Here is a 20,663-nt window from a genome sequence, read left to right as displayed (position 1 = left end):
ACATATAAACCATTATGGCTGTTTGAGTTGAGGTTGATGAAGAATGATACATTCCCACCTCCAGGAGCAGGTGGTTTAGATTCCACTGTCTGTAGCCTTCATGCAATCCCTGCCAGCCTGGGGATTGGTCATGGCATGCAGAACAAAAATGATTAGTCCCCATAGGTGAGTAGGCTAGTTTAGGGCTTGCTGACCCTGCTGATTTAAAGTTACAGGAACTAGAGCTAAACTAATTTGCAGGCTACTATCCTTTTTTTTTTTTTTTTTTTTTTTTTTTCTCCTCCAAATGTGTCTGTGGGGTCCTCAGGGTGGAAGGACCCAGGTAAAGGAGAGAGTCTGCACTCTATTCCTAGGACATTTCCTCATTTTTGGTACCAGCCACTGTTACAGGTACCCCAGTAGTACCAGTGACCTGGGCAGGCTGGTGTGCGTGGGAAGTGGTGAGCGCAGAGCACGGGCAGGCCAAAATAATCTCAGCGGTTGGTAAAGCTGGGGTGTGGGGTGGAAAGGCTGTGTGTGGGTGTGGCTGGAAAAGCTCAGCAAAGCTGTGGATCTGGGGGAAAGCCAGCTCCTGGGGTGTGGGAATTACAGTGCCATGTAAAACTAACTTTGGAGGGCAGGGGCAGCTGGAGTATGACACCCGTGCTCACGTCTTCCCCTCTGTCTGAAGCAAAAAGTAACAGCCCTACTTCTGTCACGCACCCAGTCCGCTATCCTTCACCTCATGCAATGGTCGCTGCTGTCTTCGTTACCTCTACTTCATTAGCTCTTTGGATTGCCTTCCTTGCTGCCCTCATCACCAATTTTATCTTCCTTATGCTCCCATTACCCTTCCTCTCCTTTGTCCCTCCCCCTCCCTTCTCCCTGCTTTGTCCTCATCAGAGACCGAATCATCTTCTTAGCTTCTCATCAGAAGCCCACTTATTGGGCTTTTTGCCCAAAAGTTAGTCCACTTTTTCCCCCAATTAGTTTGCTGATAGTTAGCTTCTGTTATTAGTAACATAGGGAGAGTTACTGCTTGGTTATCCCTGCAATGGCTTCCTGTGTTTCTTAAAAAGATGGGTGCAATGACAGCTTTCCTGTGCTCTTCTTACAGAGTAGCTATCTTGAATAATAGTCCCTGCATATTTTGGTAGAAGTTCAGCTGAATTCTCTCTTTACTCCTTCCAGAAATTTGAAATATGGACTTTGGCTGGTCTTGGAGATTTATTGCAAACTACATGAAGGGCCAGAAATGGTGCGGATCGTTTTCCACATGGAAACACTGATGCACAGAGTTCATAGCATGCCTGAATAAAAGCAGAGATGCCCTGTGAGCTTAAACATGTCTCTTAGAAGACAGAGTAACTAAGCTTAGTGAGCTGCCGCTCAGAATCCTGCCCTGATACAGGAACAGAAGTCTTGGATGGGCCAGGATACTACATATTGCAGAGAAACAGTTATAAAATGACTACTTTTAAGCAACCTGCTGCCTTAAGAGACAAATCTGTGCATGTTGACTAGAATTATTACATTAATATATTTTTTTTTTATGATCATCTGCAGTCAAACTTTTGCCTAGTGCTAGTTGTTGAGTCCCACAGGAGAAAACTCCAAGATATCCTGTGGCAGATTTCTAGGGCTGTTTACTCACTGTGCCAGAAGCCAGCTACACTCACACCCTCTCTTGGCCTTCATGGCCACCAGCTCTCTGGCACAGCCTCTGTGGCAAGGTACAGAGCAGAACCAATATGCTTTGTAAGATCTTAGCTGGCTCCAGACAGCCAACCGAGGTGTCGCTGGGTTTGAGGGGGAACTGGACAGTGACAATGCACATCTGTCTTGTCTTTCCGCATGCTGCAGAAGGGTTCATCACCAGACCTGTGTGGGGCACACACACGTGGAACCAGCCAGGGTTCAGCAGTGGACCTGAGCCGATTACTGCTGTCTGGCTCCACAGCAGTGAGAAACAGCCCAGATACCACATACAGCTGTGCACAGCTGCAGGTGTCTGCAACCAAGTCTGTTGCTGCAATCTAATCCCATGTGGGATTAACTGCAGACAAGAAATACAGATAGCATTCCCCTTTGTGTAGCTACATTTTTATTGTTAAAAAATTAATTTAGTATTTTACCAGTAATGGAATAAGCAATTAAAATCTAAAGTTAAGCCCAACAGCTAGGACATTTGATGTCTTCTACAAAGTCACTGGGATAATGCCAGTGTTTGGCTCACCCTCGAAGAAAAGCATAAGCCAGGAAACAGTATTAAGGCTTTTTGATGCTCTAGAGATTCAGCCAGGACAAACGAAATTCAGAGGGCACTGCTCAAGTCTTACTCTAACTGGTTATTCTTGTTTTATGACTGCATCTTCAGTGTGAAGATTTTCTTTTGCTCCCAACTCACCCAACTTAACTATGCCACTATTCATGTCTAATTTAAAAAACAAATACCAAATACAATCTAATTTTTATTCTGGGTCAACACCATGCCGACACAAAGCCAGGAATACACAGTAGCACTGTGCTCTACTACTTATTTGCAGTCAGGAGGGTTCCATCAACCACGAGCTGGACTGACCTGAATAATGAAAGCTTACAACATATGCGTAGCCTTTGCTGCTTTGCAGTCACTAGCACTATTATACCATTCAGTTGCAATGCCTGCTTTATGGAAGACACATGGATGCTTTCTCATTCCTCAGCTGGCCAGCGTCTGTAAGCTGATGAAAAGCTAGAAGGAAGATTTGCCCCATACTGCATTACCCTGTTGAAAAGCAACGTGATGATATCAAAGAAAAAAAAATACTCTGTTGGATATACATAAATATTTATTATCAGTTTAACTTCATTTTACTAGAAGTCTTTAAACAGTTTTTCTTTTTTTGCCAAAATGTTGCATCTCTGACACAGTTGCTACTGTCGTAGCTTCCCTGCACTGGGAATGCACAGCTTACACTTAGATTCCAAAACAACCTATTCAAGATAAAGAACCTTCAACTTTAGTGCATACAGATCTATTTAAAGATTGGTAAAAAGACACCCTCCCTTCCCCCTCCCAAATTAAGAGTCTGTTACAAAGAGATTTCATTACCAAAAAGTGAATATACAAATGCTAAAAAAATGCTGGCTTGAAAAAGTGATTTCAGAATTTACTGTACACATTGTAACAATTTATTATATAAGCTGCTTCTACATGCAAGGAGATCTTACATTTGGTGTAAAACATTTATACACATTCTTTACAATTTGTACATATTTAAATGGCTGTATCAAACAACACTGCGCTATGGAATTTTGGAAGCAAACAACTAAAATTGGGAGGAGAAAAAGACAAGGTTTATAAAATGTGAACAAAACCCGTGACACTGAATAGCATCTAGACTTAGACTTAGGCTTAGTCTTGTTTGGTTTGGTTTCAGGTTATTCAGGCAGACCCAGATTTTCCTTCTTGCACACAAAAGTAACACCAGTGCTAAACAGAATAAGGCAACTATTCAACCAGCAGACTGTACCCGTCACTTAGAATGGCTTCTTGGTAAAATGCCTTTTCAGAAATTTTATTTTTTGCCAAAATGTTTATTTTCTAGGCACATTTTAGCAAAAACTGCATTTTGGCTTTCCTGCTTGCTTATGGCACAAAATGAATTACTGTCGTTGGTGCCCATTGTGAACAGGATTGGTGGTAGCTGTTTTGTTTTGAAAAGCCCTGGCCTCAAATGATATTTCAGTAGTATGAAAGAGGACATTGGGCCACTTGATAAGAGATGATGTTCAAAGCAGAGAGTTTGTGTGACAATGAATGATGTTATTCAGTACTTCTGTCACCTTTTAGTTTGCATTAGAAGGTAACAAAAAGTAAACCCAAGCCAAGAGCATACCATACTACTACATGAAGACCTGAGCTTAGTTGGAATCTAGGGACTTCTACTACTTTGGGTTAGATGTGGCAGTGTCCCCTCTGCTGAAACACCTAAAACTCTCAGAGGAAGAGTACAGGGAAGCTGACCCTGTACAGCACTGAGGAACACCAGTGCCTTATGGCATAACATCGGGGCGGGGGAGGGGGGGCATCAAAGTGCTGGTATGGAAAACTGTTTTTCACACCTTCCTGAATGGCTCTTTCCTTGTTTATACTTTATCTTTTTATACAGTGCATAGCAAGAAAGAGCGAGCCTGACATAAGCTCTGAGGTGCTGCACCACAAGTACAAGATTTAGTTAGAAGGAAAAAAAAGAAAGGGAAGAATGAATGATATTTGCCAGAAGTCATAGTGGGAGCAGTATGCCATGGCTGCATATGGGAAGCAAAACTTAGAACAAAGCGTTCATTCAGGAGATTATCATGAACATGTACCAGAAACATACACGAATATAATTCCTCCTGGCTACTGAATCGTTAAAGAGCTCAATTGAATATAATGAGTATTAAAGTCTCAAGCTTGTCTGCTTTCCCACTTAAAAAAAAAGATAAATTTGTAACTCTGATGTTGATTAAGAGTTTTTGGAAGAACATCAGCAACTCCGTATAAAGTCCATGGCAACATACCAGTCTGATAATTTAGATCCCTATAACTGACAGCATTATCTAGCTGTTTTTATTTAAATAATGATACAAATGGGAGAGCATTCAAGATAAGAGAACCTTAGGCTGATAAAGTACGATTTTAAATAATTCTTTTTTTTTTTTTTCTACAACTGATTTTTGTTGGTTGGGTTTTTTTGGCTGGCAAAGGCTAACAAGTTTTTGTTGGCATTGCCCCCAAATCAGAAAAGCACTTCGGAGTTGTTCTTTATTGTTGACTACTCCTTATTCTCTACATCACAGGAAAGCGGCTGAGTGCCTGCCTCAGCTTCTGTGCAATCTGAAACAAAGAAACAGAGCATATTAAATATGTAGTCACTGTACACTATGCAGAAATGAGATTGCAGGCTAAGATATTACACAAACTGTTCCCTCATTTTCTGAAAAGCTGCCTTCTTTACTGCAGATGTGTATGTAGGACTCTCAAAGCATTCCGTTATGAAGACTTTTCTTCTCGTGTACACACTTTCCGCCTTGTTTATTTTGTGCTTTCACGGGTCAGGTCGTGTCAAAGAAAGTATTGTAGGCAGGGCTGTCATCCTGCCTACTAGGTTATCTACCACTGCACTATGCAGGAGGGCTACAGGAACAAAGCCAGACTTTTTATGAAATCCATTTCCCTGCTGAAACAAGGCCACACATCAGAACAGAGGTTCTGTGCTCTCACTGCAGCTCTCATGGAAGCCAGCACCCCACATGGGAACACAGATCTGGTTCCAGTACTGGGGGACAGACAGTTGGTACAGAGAGACTTGTGAGGCTGCAACCAGAAGAATTATGACGGACTGGACAAGAGGCTGAAAGAAGGTAAGGAGAAACCTAGGCCTAACCCCATCGGATATGTCAGAGAAACTGAGCAAGGTGACCTGATAGGGAACCTGAAGTTCTCATCCACTGAAAATACCTCTGAAGCCCTGCTGGCACCTTTTATTGCTGTGAAGGGCAACCAGTTGCTTATATTACTCCTTTAAGTGAGAGAAGTCAGGTTCCAGCATGCTCAAACTTACATGTTTTACCAGCATATCACATTAGAAAATTTGTTCTCAGGTTTCATTTAAAAAAAAAACAAACAAACAACCCAAACAATAAAAAACAACAAACCACAAGGAGTACATGCGTAAGAACGCTTTTAAGTGAGAACTAAGGTTGTAGGCCAAGTGCTCAGAGTTAGCATATTTAGTAAGTCACCTAAACCACCCCAGTCCCGCCTGCCCCACGCTTGCATACATCAGGCTTTAAATCACGGAATCACGGAATCTTCAGAGTTGGAAGGGACCTCTAGAGATCATCTAGTCCAACTCCCCTGCTAGAGCAGGATTGCCTAAAGCACATCCCTCAGGGCTGCATCCAGGCGGGTCTTGAAAATCTCCAGAGAAGGGGAAGAAATCACAGAAACTTCCCTTCATCCTCCCATCCTATGGGAGGGAAGTTCCCTTCAAATGGTTCATTGTTGTACTCAGTGCAGCAGGTCTTACTGCATATCACAGAACTAAAATTCTTCATAACCTTAGTACTGGCATTGATATAAATCAAGCTATCAACACTTCACAACACTGGTTTTTAGGTCTAATAGGCCAAATATGACGTACTCATGTACACAGGAAAAGTACCTACAGGAAAATATTATTTTAACTCATTCCTTGTTCTTTTATTTTTTTTATATGTATGATTCTTCAAATATGTGCTCTGAGAGAGGCTCACACAAAAAGATGATTAAGTACTGCGAGTATTTCTTAAAAAAAGTAGCAGCCCAGTATGTGCCAGGAAAATGGCACTGAAATACTACACCTTACCGTTTCATAAAACTGTGCCTGCTGCTCCAGATACAGACGAATGACACTGTTGTAGTCATAGATCCGGTTACTGTGGAAGTGATTCATCTCAGCTGCAATTAGACCCAGGAGGCAAATTATTTAAGAGAAGCATTCATAATTAGGAACAGTTTAGCTCAGTTGAGATTAGTCAGTGTGCAACAAGCTCAGTGTCCAGCCCTGCCAGCATAGTTATGGTTCTCATGGTTCCCCAATCCATTTTGCCTGCGGCACTCAAGTTATGATGGAACCGTTAGTAAAATTGGTAAGGTGTCAATTACTCACTGCTAAAATATGGACACTTCCTGCATAAAGCCAGGTTCTTGTTACAATACTCAGGTGTACAAAGATTTGATAAAAAATACCAGCAGGATTTTGTCCTACTGAGGTAACTGCTCTTTCCTGAAGCGTTTCCAACAGAATTTGGCGAGGACATTCAGATTTCCAAGGGTATAGATATCAACTTGTAAGCCACAGCTATAAATATTTAGCTCAAAAAAAAAAGAAAGACACAGCCAGGAGTGTCTGACCCATTCTTGACTGAGACTGTTTCAGTAGGATCTGCTGGGGTCAGATGGGGTTCACCTTTTTGAAAGGGGCAAGAGGGTCTTTGCTCACAAGTTAGTGGGGCTCATTGACAGAGCCTTAAACTAGGCTGCAGGGGAGAGGGCGGCAACATCAGGCTTGCCTGTGACAAGCTGTGGGACGACAGGCAACTATTAGAGCGATGGGGTGCTAGCGAGATCCCACAGCTCTGAGACGTGCTGGCTACACTGCAGCACACCTGAAGTCTTACAGAGATGAGACAGGGGCTCCTGGGGTAAAAGGAGCCAAGAAGGAAACACCAGTGAAATACCCCAAAGGAACTAAGGGATGTTCCTCTAAGAAGGTGACAGAGCCAACAGCCCAGCTGAAGTGCCTCTGCACCAATGCCCACAGCACGGGCAACAAACTGGAGGAGCTGGAAGTCACCATGCTGCTAGAAAGCTACAACCTGATTGCCATTACTGAAACCTGGTGGGACAAACCCCGTGATTGGAGTGCAGCTATCAATGGCTACAGGCTATTCAAAAGGGACAGGCGAGGAAGGAGGGGTGGAGATATTGCCCTCTACATCAAGAAATGGCTAAGAGTGTGAAGACCTGTCTCTGAAGAATAGCCACAAGCAGGTGCAAAGCTTACCAGCTAAGAATTAAGAGACCAAGGCCAACAAAGGAAACTTTGTGGTTGGTGCCTACTACAGGCCACCCAATCAAGGGGAGCCTATTGGTGAAACCTTCTTACTGCAGCTACAGGAGGCATCATGCTCGCAGACTCTCATCCTGCTGGGGGACTTCAACCACCTCAACATCTGCTGGAAAAGTAGATGTGATACTGCACCTGATGGTCACTGACGCAAGTGAACTAGCTAATCCATGACATCGAGACTGGAGGCAGCCTGGGCTGCAGCGATCACGGACTGGTGGAGTTCACAGTCCTGAGGGATATGGGTCAGGCGAAGAGTAAAGTCAGGAGCCTGAATTTTAGGAAAACAAACTTCCAGCTCTGCAAGGAGTCAGTCAGTAGGACCCCCTGGGAAACTGCCCTCAGGGGCAAGGGAGCAGAACAGAGCTGACAGAGCTTTAAGGACACTTTCCTTAGAACTCGAGACCTCTCGATTCCCAGGTGTAAGAAATCAGGAAAGGAAGGCAAGAGACTGGCATGGCTGAATTAAGACCTGCTGGTCAAACTGAAGGGCAAGAAGGAAATGCACAGGCAGTGGAAGCAGAAACAGGTGTCCTGGAAGAGTATAGGGATGCTGCCTGGTTATGCAGGGATGGGGTCAGGAAGGCCAAGGTGCAGCTGGAGCTGAACTTGGCAAGGGACACTAATAGTAGTAGTAGTAATAATAATAATAATAATACAGGTATGTCAACCAGAAAAGAAAGGTCAAAGAAAGTGTACCCCTGCAATGAGCAAGACTGTCAAACTGGTAACAACGGACAAGGAGAAAGCCGAGGTACTCAACTTTTTTGCCTCAGTCTTCACTGGCAACCTCTTTCCCCATACCTCTCGAGTGGATGGACTGCAAGACAGGGACTGGGGGAGCAAAGTCCCTCCCGCTGTAAGAGGAGATCAGGTTCCTGACCACCTGAGGAACTTGAACATACAGAAGTCTATGGGATGCATCTCCTCAGGTCCCAGAGTCCTGAGAGAATTGTCTAATGTAGTTGCCGAGCCACTCTCCATGATACCTGAAAAGTCATGGCAGTCAGGTGAAGTCCCCAGTGACTGGAAAAAGGGAAACATTGCACCCATTTTTAAAAAGGGTAGAAAGGAGGACCCTGGGAACAATTGACCTGTCAGCCGCACCTCTGTGTCTAGGAAGATCATGGAACAGATCCTCCTTGAAGCTATGCTAAGGCATATGGAAGACAGGGAGGTGATTCAAGACAGCCAGCGTGGCTTCACCAAGGGCAAGTCCTGCCTGACCAGCCTTGTGGCCTTCTATGGTGGAGTGACTACATCAGTGGACAAGGGAAGAGCTATGGATGTCATCTATCTGGACAGCTATAAGGCCTTTGACATGGGCCCTCACAACATTCTTCTCTCTCTTGGAGAGGTATGGATTTGATGGGTGGACCGTTTGGTGGATGAGGAACTGGTTGGATGGTCAGATGCAGAGGGTAGTGGTCAAGGGCTCAATGTCCAGATGGAGATCAGTGACAAGTGGTGTCCCTCAGGGGTTCGTATTGTGACCAGTACTGTTTAATATCTTCATCGATAACACAGACAGTCGTATCGAGTGCACCCTCAGCGAGTTTGTGGACAACGCCAAGCTGAGTGGTGTGGCTGACAGGCCTGAGGGATGGGATGCCATCCTGAGGGACCTAGACAGGCTTGAGAAGTGGGTCCATGTGAACCTCATGAGGTTCAACAAGGTGGGGTGCAGGGTCCTGCACCTGGGTCAAAGCAACCCACAGTATCAATACAGGCTGGGGGATGAAGGGATTGAGAGCAGCCCTGCTGAGAAGAACTTGGAGGTACTGGTGGATGAAAAGCTGGACATGAGCCAACGATATGTGCTCACAGCCCAGAAAGCCAATCATATCCTGGGCCACATCAAAAGAAGCGTGGCCAGCAGGTCAAGGGAGGTGATTCTGCCCCTCTACTCTGCTCTGGTGAGACCCCACCTGCAGTGCTGCGTCCAGCTCTGGAACCCTCAGCAGAGGAAAGACATAGACCTGTTGGAGCAGGTCCAGAGGAAGGCCACAAAGATGATCAGAGAGCTGGAGCACCTCTCTTATGAGGACAGGCTGAGAGAGTTGAGGTTGTTCAGCCTGGAGAGGAGAAGGCTCTGGGGGGACCTTATTGCAGCCTATTCAGTACTTAAAGGGGGCCTACAGGAAAGATGTGGGCAACCTTTTTAGCAGGGCCTGTTGTGATAGGGCAGGGAGTAATGGCTTTAAACTGAAAGAGAGAAGATTTAGACTAGATATAAGGAAGAAATTTACAATGAGGGTGGTAATACAACACTGGAACAGGTTTCTCAGAGAGGTGGTAGATGCCCCATCCCTGGAAACATTCAAGGTCAGGCTGGATGGGGCTCTGAGCAGCCTGATCTAATTGAAGATGTTTCTGCTTATTGCAGGGGAGGTTGGACTAGATGACCTTTAAAGGTCCCTTCCAACACAAACAATTCTGTGATTCTATGAACCTGAGAAACAGCATTACTGAATCTGTAACACCTTTCAACACTTTCTGCACCTCATGTCAGAACATAGCTTATGGCTGAAATAAAAAGTTAAATATATTTGAGATACCAATAGAGGGAGACGAAATATTCTAGATTGTAAGAGTCATCGCAGAGGTCTTTTCCATTGTTACCACTTACACAGCACAGTCCTCTTGCATCATTGTGACCTGAAGGTGGGTGGGTGGGTGTGTTTTGGTTTTTGTTTTTAAAAATCGACTTTGTGTGCTGGTCTGACTGTCCTGTAAAATACTGACTACTCTTGGCTTTAAGTCAGCTGAAAAAGATGCAGCTCCCTCAGCAATGGGAGTCCCAGTGAAGTCAGTTACAGGATGCACTTCAGGGCTTCATATCCTGCAGAACTGTGCCCTGACTCCTCACTTCCCCCATGCTTCAAGTGCAGGCTACTACATCTCCAGTTTACAACACCCCTAATCTAAAGGGGAAAAGTTCATTCAAAGAACATCCAGGAAATAAAATCTTATCCACAACAACATTAATCTCAAGTGGATCATGCCTGACTAAACCATGAGTCAGAAAAACACTTCTGCACATGCCAAACTGCTTCCTGCACCAGGGCCCGTGCTTTTTCTTTGAGAGACGTTGTAATTTCAAAATGAAAAGAATCAGTCTGGTGGTTGTTTTTTGTTTGAGTTTCTGTTGGGTTTTTGTGGGTTTTTTTGTTTTTTTAAATTGTGTGTCCAAAACATGTATCTTTTGCAAGAGCAATACGAGAATTGAAATAAAACAATAGGCAAAATAACTGCCGTTTTAGGAAAATCTAAGCGGGTCACAAAAACCATAAAACCCTAGGCTGTTACTATCATTCCTGGTAGAACAAAGATTCTCTTTCAAAGTTTGTTAGTTAAGAGATGTCCTTCAGAGGTCTACAACATTGCCATTTAGCCCAGAATTTGGTTTACCTTGTAGTGCATAAGCCATCGTGCTCACACGTTTCACCATGTTCTGTTTGTCTTGTGGCGTTATTTTACTGGTTGCAACTAATTTATCACTTTCCTTCACTCTTTCTATTGCTCCCTGTAGAAACCAAATGCAGAAAGATTAGAAGAGCAGATTAAACTAGTAGTCAACTTAAAGGTCTTTATAGTCATCTAAAATGCCACTGGCCACATTTTGAGCTTGCACACTATACACATATATATACACACACGACAGATTTTGCCTTCCCACATTTTCACCCAAAGTTTGTTATTTCACTTTATTGCTTTCAAGAGCTTTAACAGTTTGCAAAAAGTGACTTCAAACACAGGCATGAACACAGTCACTAGGAAACTGAGCTTGATAAAGGCAGTAATACACAAGGATATATACAGAAAGGACAAAAGGACCAAGTTTCAAAATGCAGCTGGGCCAACACAACAGACATCCCAAACCCTCAAACTATCAAAAGCCTGTAGAACCTTATTTGCACATTATACAAGATGAGACAAACTATCTTCCAAGAGACTAAAACTCATTGCAATTTATAACTTTCAATTCAGGAAAATCCTTGCGTCACATAAACAACACGCATAAGAAGAAATGCATCCCCCTTCACAATGTATTTGTGCCAAACAACATTCAAGAGAATCTATTTACACATCTCTTGGCAGTAGGCTTATGTTTCGAGTTTTAAAAACATTTATTCTCCTTTTATGGCATCTTTCCCCAAGGATTATGTGGGATGAGGGACTGTAAGTGTCCTGAAGAAAGAATACACAAATCTGATATGCTTTTATCTTTGCTGCTCTCAGAAGTATGTTCTTGTTTTATACATTTAACACTTCAAGTGGTAAAAAAAATAAATAATTGTGTACTTGTTTAATACTTCAAGTTTTTAGTTTCCTGAAATATGTTACAGCAGACACATGAGCATAAGGGAAAACTCTAGAACCAAAAAAAAGCAGACTATCCAAGACTAAACCCGATGGCTAAATTATTGTTTCATTATTTGGATGGCTTTTATATTACAGATAAAGTGGTTGTTTTTTGTTGCTGGTGGTGTCTGTCCGTGCTTTCCCCCCCTCCCCCTGAAAAGTTAGCCCTATTCTCTATTATTTTTTTTTTTTTTTTAATATTAAAGAAACTTCTAGGCAGTGCATGATTATTTATCACGCATCAGTAAGCTAGCCATGTAAGCATACACAATTTTTCCTACAATACTGGTGTGGTTTAGTATCAGCTACCATGCAAGAGTCAAATACTACAAATTTACATTACTGCTGTTGACCACACCGGGACATGAAGTTAACCTGAAGATAATCGTGAAGCTTCTAGTACTCTACTATAGCAGAAAGTCATGATATTCTCAAATCTCAAGACAAGTTCTGGCTTCTCTCCCCTTTAAGTATTTTTTATTTTCAAAATCAACATGCCGGTTTCACAGAAGCTTTCAGTGTTTCTGGAAGCAGGGGCCAGGCTGCTGCACAAGCGCAGCGTGCCATACCACCACTTCTGTTGCTCTAGATCTTCCTACTGCCCAACCCTTAAAAGGAAAGGCCCTTCACATACCTTATGAGCTCCTATGATGTCAGGGAAGCAACCAAGGAATCCCTTATATTCATGATTTGTTTCCATCAAAAAGTGAAGATCTTTTTTCGGCTAATAAATAAAGTGTAAGCATTAGTAAGAATACCTGTGGCATATTAACATTACAGAAAAGAAACCATGATGCCAAAAAAGGGTGAGGGGGGGAAAAAGGGAAGGAAAGAATAGAAAAAACCCAAACCAAAATTCTGAACTGTTTGTTGCAAGGTTTTCATATTTAAAAAGGGTCATTATTAAAATATAAGGTCTTTGGAGTAAGGCACTGAGCACCAGCTGACAGATGCCTCTGTTCTTTGTTTCACTCAACACTAACTTAAGTGAGGGGTTTTGCCTCAAATTTTCCCTGAAGAGGCATTACCAGTCCTAGCAATAGCCCTAGTAAGCCACAATCTCATTACCTATACAGATATGTGCAAGCACAGGTGCATCTCAGGTTGCCCAGAGAAGTTGTGGATGCCCCATCCCTGGAAGTGTTCAAGGCCAGGCTGGATGGGGCTTTGAGCAGCCTGGTCTAGTGGGAGGTGTCCCTGCCCATGGCAGGGGGGTTGGAACTCGATGATCTTTAAGGTCCCTTCCAACCCAAACCATTCTATGATTCTATGATCTCCTTAGTTGCTGACTTGGAAAACTGCTTTAAGAACTTTCAGACTCTACCTTGAGACCAAGAGGATCTGCATTTCGGAGACTTTAAACTTAATACACTAAACGTTAATTTATGACTTGAATGCTGACACCAATCAGGATATATTTAAGCAAGATTGTTACTGAAGCATGAAACTGCATGTCAAGACAAAGAAACGCAGCAAGATCTAGATCCCGTAGACATTTGGGGAATGTAGGTAGAAGGTAGAAACCCTATCCTTGATTAAATCTCATTCTTTGGTATCAGTAATGAAGACAGCTCACTGACATCAGAAAACAAACGTGTTTAAAGAGGAACTAAGTAATCATTTTGATTTTTTAGAAACCAGAATGTGATATTTCTGATCCAAGAGAAATACCCTCCCATCACATCCCCCCTAAACTGACAGAGTAGAAAAGAAGATGAAAGTGCATTAAAAAGTATTAATAGTAATTACATTTAACTGATCTGCAGCACTAGCAGTTATGTTTTAACAGAAAAGAGAAGTCAGAAGTGATCCAAATAGGTGATACGTTTGTGCACGCTACACCAATGCATTCGTAATGCTCCTACCTGATCTGCTACAAGACTGGCAATTTCTTCATAGGTTTTTCCTGCCTCTGTTATTGCTCCATTGAGATCAGATTCTCCTAAAAGTAAACATCAGTGTTCAAATTACAGTAAGTTGACTACAGTATAAAATAGCTTGTTTTGGAATAATAAATGCCTAGTCCTCATTTTATAACCAGTAATAACAAAGCAATTAGAAAAATATTAGTAGTTTTTATACCATTAAAGTACAAAAACTCTGAAGACCTCGTAGAAAATGAATGCTAAAGGGACCACGTAAACACTGTACTACCATAGTACTAGCACTATTCGGTTCCACATTTCATCATTATATGTAGTTTAAATACATAGGTATCACCCCTCACGAGCAACAGGAAGCCTACCAGAACGGGAAGGGCGGGCGAATGAGGAGGGCAATGCTAGAAGATAGACTAACAAAGCTGAAGAGATAACTGCTGTTCTGATTTTTAACAGATGATTTTCATACCTGATAAGCCGAAGGAGGCCCAACTATCTCCTTCCCTTGCCAAAAAGATTTCTGACCCTTTAGGGAACTCTTGGATAATATTTTCAAGCTCTGGAAGAATCTCTGCTTTTGCAAGTGAGTTTCTAATTTTCATCATCATATGAAATAGATCAAAGGGCCCCACAAACTACACTTAAAAATACAGATACCGCCACAAATCCTATGCTAGACAACACCACAAGCGCTCACAACGCTGTATTACTAACAGGGCATGGCTACGCAGGACAAAGATGAAAACGAGCCTTACATTCTTGGGTTTTTCATGCCACTTCACCTTCCCAAAACACCACAGGTTTTTTCCATCCTTGTTAGCTTGTCCAAAGCATGTAGTCAACAGTACAAAAAGCAAATTGAGGTAGAGAAAGGGGAAGGTATAATTTGAACATATCAAATGTTAGCTTAAGAAAGAATGGTTTTTCTCATCCTTTCAGACATGTTTGGATATTAGGTGGCAGCTAGTCTCGTACAAACGTTTTGGTTTTATTCTATAGACATTCATCAGTGACTTAATTGAAAATTACCAAACATTGATTTCATTAATGATTAATTTGAACATTAAAATACCTTATTTTACTATAACATATGGAGTAATCCATGCTAGAGATTTATTAGATAGGATTCCTTCATTTTAGCATGTCCTAAAGGAAACAAGGTAATGACTGAATGTTGCTTCGGTTCTATCAATCAGTTCTTACTTTCCATTAGACTGGTTTCATAAAGCCAAAAGCTTTGGGGGAAAGCTACTGATCCTAAGAACTAGAGAGTCCAGCAACACAAGCATTGTTAAAGAAATAGTTATCTGGATAAAATAAAAATAAAAGCAATATGAAACCCCATTGTGAGCTCCAAGACGTACATAATTCAGGAGATATCTTCACGTTGTTGTAAAATAAAAACATTTCAGGGAGGTCAGTTTCATTATTTCAGGTAGACTTAAATAATTTCATTATTTAAGAATTCACCTGAATTCTGCTCAGATATGACCTTGAGGTAACTGCTGCTTAGGCAACTGAGTCTTAGATTTTAGGACAAAACATGATGCGGCTTTAATTAGAACCAGAAGCCAGGTTGCTCTAGATGCTGCCATTTGTTTCATAACGCCATAAGAGACGATGACTGTTCCTATCTGAGCAAAAAGAAGAGTATGTATATTTGAGTAGAAAGAGAGAATTGTCCCCTTTTGTGCAGAACCCACTCAAAGGGCCTTCACAGATTGGAGCTTCAAAGAATCCAGACAAACCCTTCCAACACCGATCCTCTTTCATTTGGGGGCAGCAGGGCAGAAAGCCAGCTTGTAGAAGGCACAGGGTGCATTAAGAGTTTCTACTACTAGCAGAGGCATTCACGCTCCTCCAGAAGTAGGGCTAAGGGACAGTATATTTAACAGTTGTTCCAGACAGTGGATCCCGACAATAGGCAGACACACAAGTGGTAGAATATCTGCAGCTCCTCACGCATCCTTTTCTCCTGCAATCTCTTTTACAGGTAGTGCCAGCGCAGCCTTAAGTCAGATTTCATCTTTTATCTGCTGCACCCTCCAAGTTCTAATACACGTTATCAGCAGTGTCACACCATGCCCGTCGGCCAGTCCCTACACCAGGCCACCTTGTCAGAGACACTGCACACAACCCACATGCTCACCCAGCAGAGTTACTTAAATTCCAGCAGCAGATAGCTCCCAATCACTGTTGTCAGCACAGGTTTTGGTCAGAGTTTTGTTACTTGGACAGGGCCAAGTTTCTATCTAGCATTCTCAGCTTCTGAACCGATGTGAAGCAGGGAATGAGTTTCTTAACTCAAGCTGAGAAAGCTGAGCTGGGTCCCAGTGCAATGATATACCAGGATGTCAGGTGTTCTTTAATCAATGGAAAAGCAGAAAGCCCCACATGCTGCTGACACAACAAAATTAAGGCAGGGTACATTACATGTATCCACCCGAGAAACAGAGAGGGCTTAAAAGCACTGACTAAAGGTAGTTGTCAAAAGACCAGTTAAAATGGGCAGAAATATTCTACAGATATTTTAACTCAACCACAACGAGAAACTGATATTTTCATTGATTTACAGGCCTGCATGCTGTCATAGGGAGATGAAGGAAGATGTAAAAGTATGAGGAGCCTTTTGGAGATGTTTAGCAGAGAATCTCTTAGCAGTTCAACTGCTTGGCAAACGTCAGTGATTATCACCTCTGAGGGAATACACCAGGCACACTGAGGGAACTAATGTTCTGTGAGGCTTGATTAGGGCAGCAGATTTTTTTATTTTTTTTTTGTCAAGAAATGCTTTTGTTTTCTTCGCTTCTCTTTCAAAGCATGTTTTAACGGAATCCAGGAGTAGGAAAGAGATCAAGTTTGATGTACTAGGGAACTACTTGTAGCAAGACTTTTCTTGACAAGTACACATCAGACTGATAATGCTCAGCATGCCAGCAGACTGGAAGGCAAGATGTGCCTGTTGCTAGCTGGCAGGATAGTGAAACTTGCATGTAACTGCCTAACAAAATTCCTGAGGGGTGATGCAGGATTAGGAGATCTTACTATGGTTGAATGGTATACCACAGCCATTCACATTTTCTTGATATAGGAGAAAGACTCGCCCAGATTTGGCACCGCAGAAGAGAAGCCATGCTATTTAAGGCTGCGTCAACCTAAGAGCATCGTATGATGCGACAGCATAGGCAAGATAGTGCCAGGCTGCAAGACACTTGCAGGCATATTCTGGAACTGTCCAATATGCGTTTTTTGGCCAGGATCATACTTCAAAGCATGTGCTCTTAAAACCAATCAGACAGTACATAGGCCCATGGCCAAGATAAGAACCTCTCAATGTGTCCTTAATAGTTCTAAAGGTACCCTTGCCTCTGCAAATACTGGGGACAGATTCCCAATATGCATTGTGGCTGGCTACTAACTGATAAGACTCATTCTACAGCATAAGAAAGAGAGCTTCAGTGAGTCAGATTAGCAAGTGTATCTTGCCTGGTGCAATCTTAAACATTTTAGGTTGGCAATCAGAAGAGAAGGCAGCAGACATTCACCACACATAATAAAGCTTTGCAGAGCAAGCAGACAGCACTGATGAAAGAGGCAAGGAAAGCAGATACATCCCATCCTGACTGTGCAAGTGAACCAACTAACAGTGTATTCAGTATGACAGAAGTCATCTACCAGTAGATGGAAATGTTCATATCATCAAATCAGTCATTGCAATCTTCAGCAGCCTATACGTTTGAACTTCCACAACTCAAGTACTTAAAAAAAAAAAAAAAATAAGAAGAGGATGAAAAGATTCAGCTCCTAACAGAAACCGAACTGAGTGCCTTTAAGTATGGCTGAAGGAGCCATTCCTCTTTACTGATAGTCCATAGAAGTCATACCCCATACTCAGCCTAGATATAGTACTTCATTTGAAGGAACAGGTCCCAGTGCCTTCTTTTTAACATTGAGAACAGAAGAGGCACATCCTATCAGTTCAAATCCAGGTGCTTACATCTCTTGCACAGAGTCTGCTTAATCCACAGACCCGTACCTGAGAGGCAACCATCAAATGAAATTGTACACGAACAGCAGGCAGGACAGAGTCAGGGCAGCGGTTATGAAGACATTTAAAGCAACATGTGCACTGCACTTATTCTCTCTTCTTGGGAACTCAAATTAAAAAGCAAAGAATCCCATATATTACTAATTCTGAAAAAATACACTGGTGTACCAGTTACTAAAAAGAGCAAAGTATATGGAATCAGGACAAAGGCATCAGTGGGAAGGGCATTTTCCTCAGCAAGATACTAGGGTGCAACCAGGTACAACTGGGCAAATGGCAAAGAGAAACACCCTTGCCTTGTTCCCAAGCATCATGGGATCTATTTTTTCATACCATTCAAAGATGCTGGAAATCAAACTGAAGCTTTCCTTCGTAAGGTTGATCTGCAGTTTTGCATCCTAGCTTTAAGTCACATTGTTTTCCCTTTACCCTGGCAAAAGAACGTGTGTTATAGTTCAAGCAATTTTCAGTCCTTTCTCAAGAATTCTTGCTACAGATTGTATCTGGCTAGATTTACAGTTTTCTAACCTATGCTAAGAGTACAGGACTATGCAAATCCCCTACTTGGTTCTCACATCCAAAAGTAATGTTTTATGCTATGCTCCAATTCTAACTAAGCAGTCATCCTGTTGAAGTACAGGACAAAGATGAGAACAAACTACATCAGCAGAGAAGCTGAACTTGGTGTGGTTTAATACATGGGTTATTGGGAAAAAAAGCTTCAAGAATACAAAGCAAGGGATAGATGAGTAGTCAGAGTAAGTACTGGTCCCAAGTCCTAAAATGAAAAGATTTCAGGAAGCTTCTGTGCCATAACGTTTTACGTTTTAGAACAAAGAAAATTTGCTATTAAATCTAGGAAAAAAAATAAATACATTTGACAGAAGAATCCCAGAGAAAATGGACTCCATTAGCTCCCTGTGGGATATGAGGAAATATTTTCCAGTTATCTGGAAAACATCAGCAGAATTCAGTATATCAAAGTAGGATTTTAAGTTTGGCCTAAAGACTAACATTTTAGGAGAACTCTGAGCAACTGATGCCCTCCTTTTACCTCCCACAACTTTCATACCCTACATGACAGGCTCTATTTTAGAGCTCCTGAAGGAGAAGGAAAGGTGAAGGACAAGAAAAGCCTACAGCAGCCAACATAATGATATCTGAAAATCTTGTAGTAGGTTTTCCATCCCCATGTGGAATTGTTGTTTCATTAAGTCAGTCACACAATAATTCCACGACGGATATTTTCAAGGCTGCACCTTTTCCCCTTTCCTTTGATATCACAAAAAAAAAAAAAATGTTACAGCATGTTTTGTCAGTCGTGTCAGTGACCAGATTATATATTAATGAGATCAAACTAAACTCCACCACCCCCAACCCACCACATGATTATACAGTGAGAGAAAACAAGATTTCAGACTAGAATCTAAAAATCCCGTATTACACACAGGGAAACAAGTTTTTAATATTTTTTCCAGAATCATGTTTGGCATCTGAAGTTCAAAGAGGAAAACATGAAGATCTTTGGCAAAAGATGTGCCATGATGTAATTAAAGTATCTTTTGTTAAGTGAAGTACAAATGAAGCTATAGAAGTACCTTGGTATCCACTAGTGCTGAAGACCAGTGCCAGGCTCTGCAATGCTTTTCCTATCTTCTGGTATTCCTTGGGTAGTGCTGAAAGGGTGGAAAAGGATTGGGGAAAAGAGGGAGACAGAAGCAAAAACCCACAAGGGTAAGTGAGACTAAATCTGCAGCATTTCCAAAACTTGACAGAAGCAGATGTCAAAATCAACTAGGTTTTACATTTCCTCTAGTGAAGCATTTACAATCACATTCTTACCCCCTCCCCTGCTACAGATGTTCCAAAACTGGATAAAGCAATTGCAATCTGGATTCTTGAAAGCCACAAACAGTTGAGGAAACAGTGTGTGACTGCTATATTAAAAAAAAATAAAATAAAAATCTCACTGCACTCCTATCTCAGTCCTCATATGTATACAGTGAGATTTTTTTTCTCCCCCTCATGAGCAGACTTTGACCTGCTGGGGGGTAGGGTGGGGGCAGAAGTGGTGCAGTGATATGAAGAATAGATCTCATTAGTATTTTAAGAGAGGGGATTATTATACAGATGTATAATACCTAAACTCTCCTCAAATCATGGATTTTGTATTTAAAGGCTCCAGAAACCAAGATTATCTAGGGATAAAACCTGATGCAAGTACCATCATAATAAAATTGTTTTTTATAATCTATTTATTGAAAACGTATGCATAAATTGCTTCCTCACAGTGAAGTCAATAAGCTGTGATTTATGAGTGCATTCATTATTAACACTCTGAACACCACCACCCCAGAGGCCTAAAAAGCAATCTGAAAAGCAAAACCAATTTTTTGTAAGTTACTTATGCTAGCAGAAAAATAACCAAATAGATGTGCTTTTTGCTGTCAAACATTTGTATTCAGAGGGTACACTGTCCAGGTAAGAAGTTTTTTTAGTTGCTCTAGCATCCCACACAATCTGATTTTCAAAGAGGAACCTCTCTGTGTGGTAAAAAAACCCAAACAAGCCCCCAAACCGCATAATTTTGTTGATTATCTTTCATCAAGTTGTTGCACAGAAGTTAGATTATTTATGATAACTGGTATTTCTTATACAACAGGTACCATTCAGAGTACTAGACTTCTGTTATCAGCCATTAACTTGTTACTGAATCCGCAATGGAAACTTCAGTGAAGAACGTTTGGTTTC

General features: G+C 41.8%; 1 protein-coding gene across 3 annotated transcripts in view; it reads right to left on the bottom strand.

The window, feature by feature from the left end:
- Positions 1-2,792: 2,792 nt before the first annotated feature.
- Positions 2,793-20,663, bottom strand: part of SNX9 (sorting nexin 9) — a 69,286-nt gene continuing 51,415 nt past the window's right edge. For all 3 annotated transcript variants that reach the window (XM_054193931.1, XM_054193930.1, XM_054193932.1), the window contains exons 13-18: positions 19,511-19,588; positions 13,850-13,926; positions 12,619-12,708; positions 11,031-11,145; positions 6,357-6,448; positions 2,793-4,843 (exon numbers count right to left, since the gene is read on the bottom strand). In XM_054193931.1, coding sequence (XP_054049906.1) covers positions 4,796-4,843; positions 6,357-6,448; positions 11,031-11,145; positions 12,619-12,708; positions 13,850-13,926; positions 19,511-19,588 — 500 coding nt within the window. In that variant the 3' untranslated portion in view covers positions 2,793-4,795. The remainder of the gene's footprint in view (positions 4,844-6,356; positions 6,449-11,030; positions 11,146-12,618; positions 12,709-13,849; positions 13,927-19,510; positions 19,589-20,663) is intronic.

This window comes from Rissa tridactyla, chromosome 3, assembly GCF_028500815.1.
Source record: "Rissa tridactyla isolate bRisTri1 chromosome 3, bRisTri1.patW.cur.20221130, whole genome shotgun sequence".
In the NCBI taxonomy this organism is placed as follows: Eukaryota; Metazoa; Chordata; class Aves; order Charadriiformes; family Laridae; genus Rissa; species Rissa tridactyla.
This window is presented reverse-complemented; position numbering and strand designations above follow the sequence as displayed.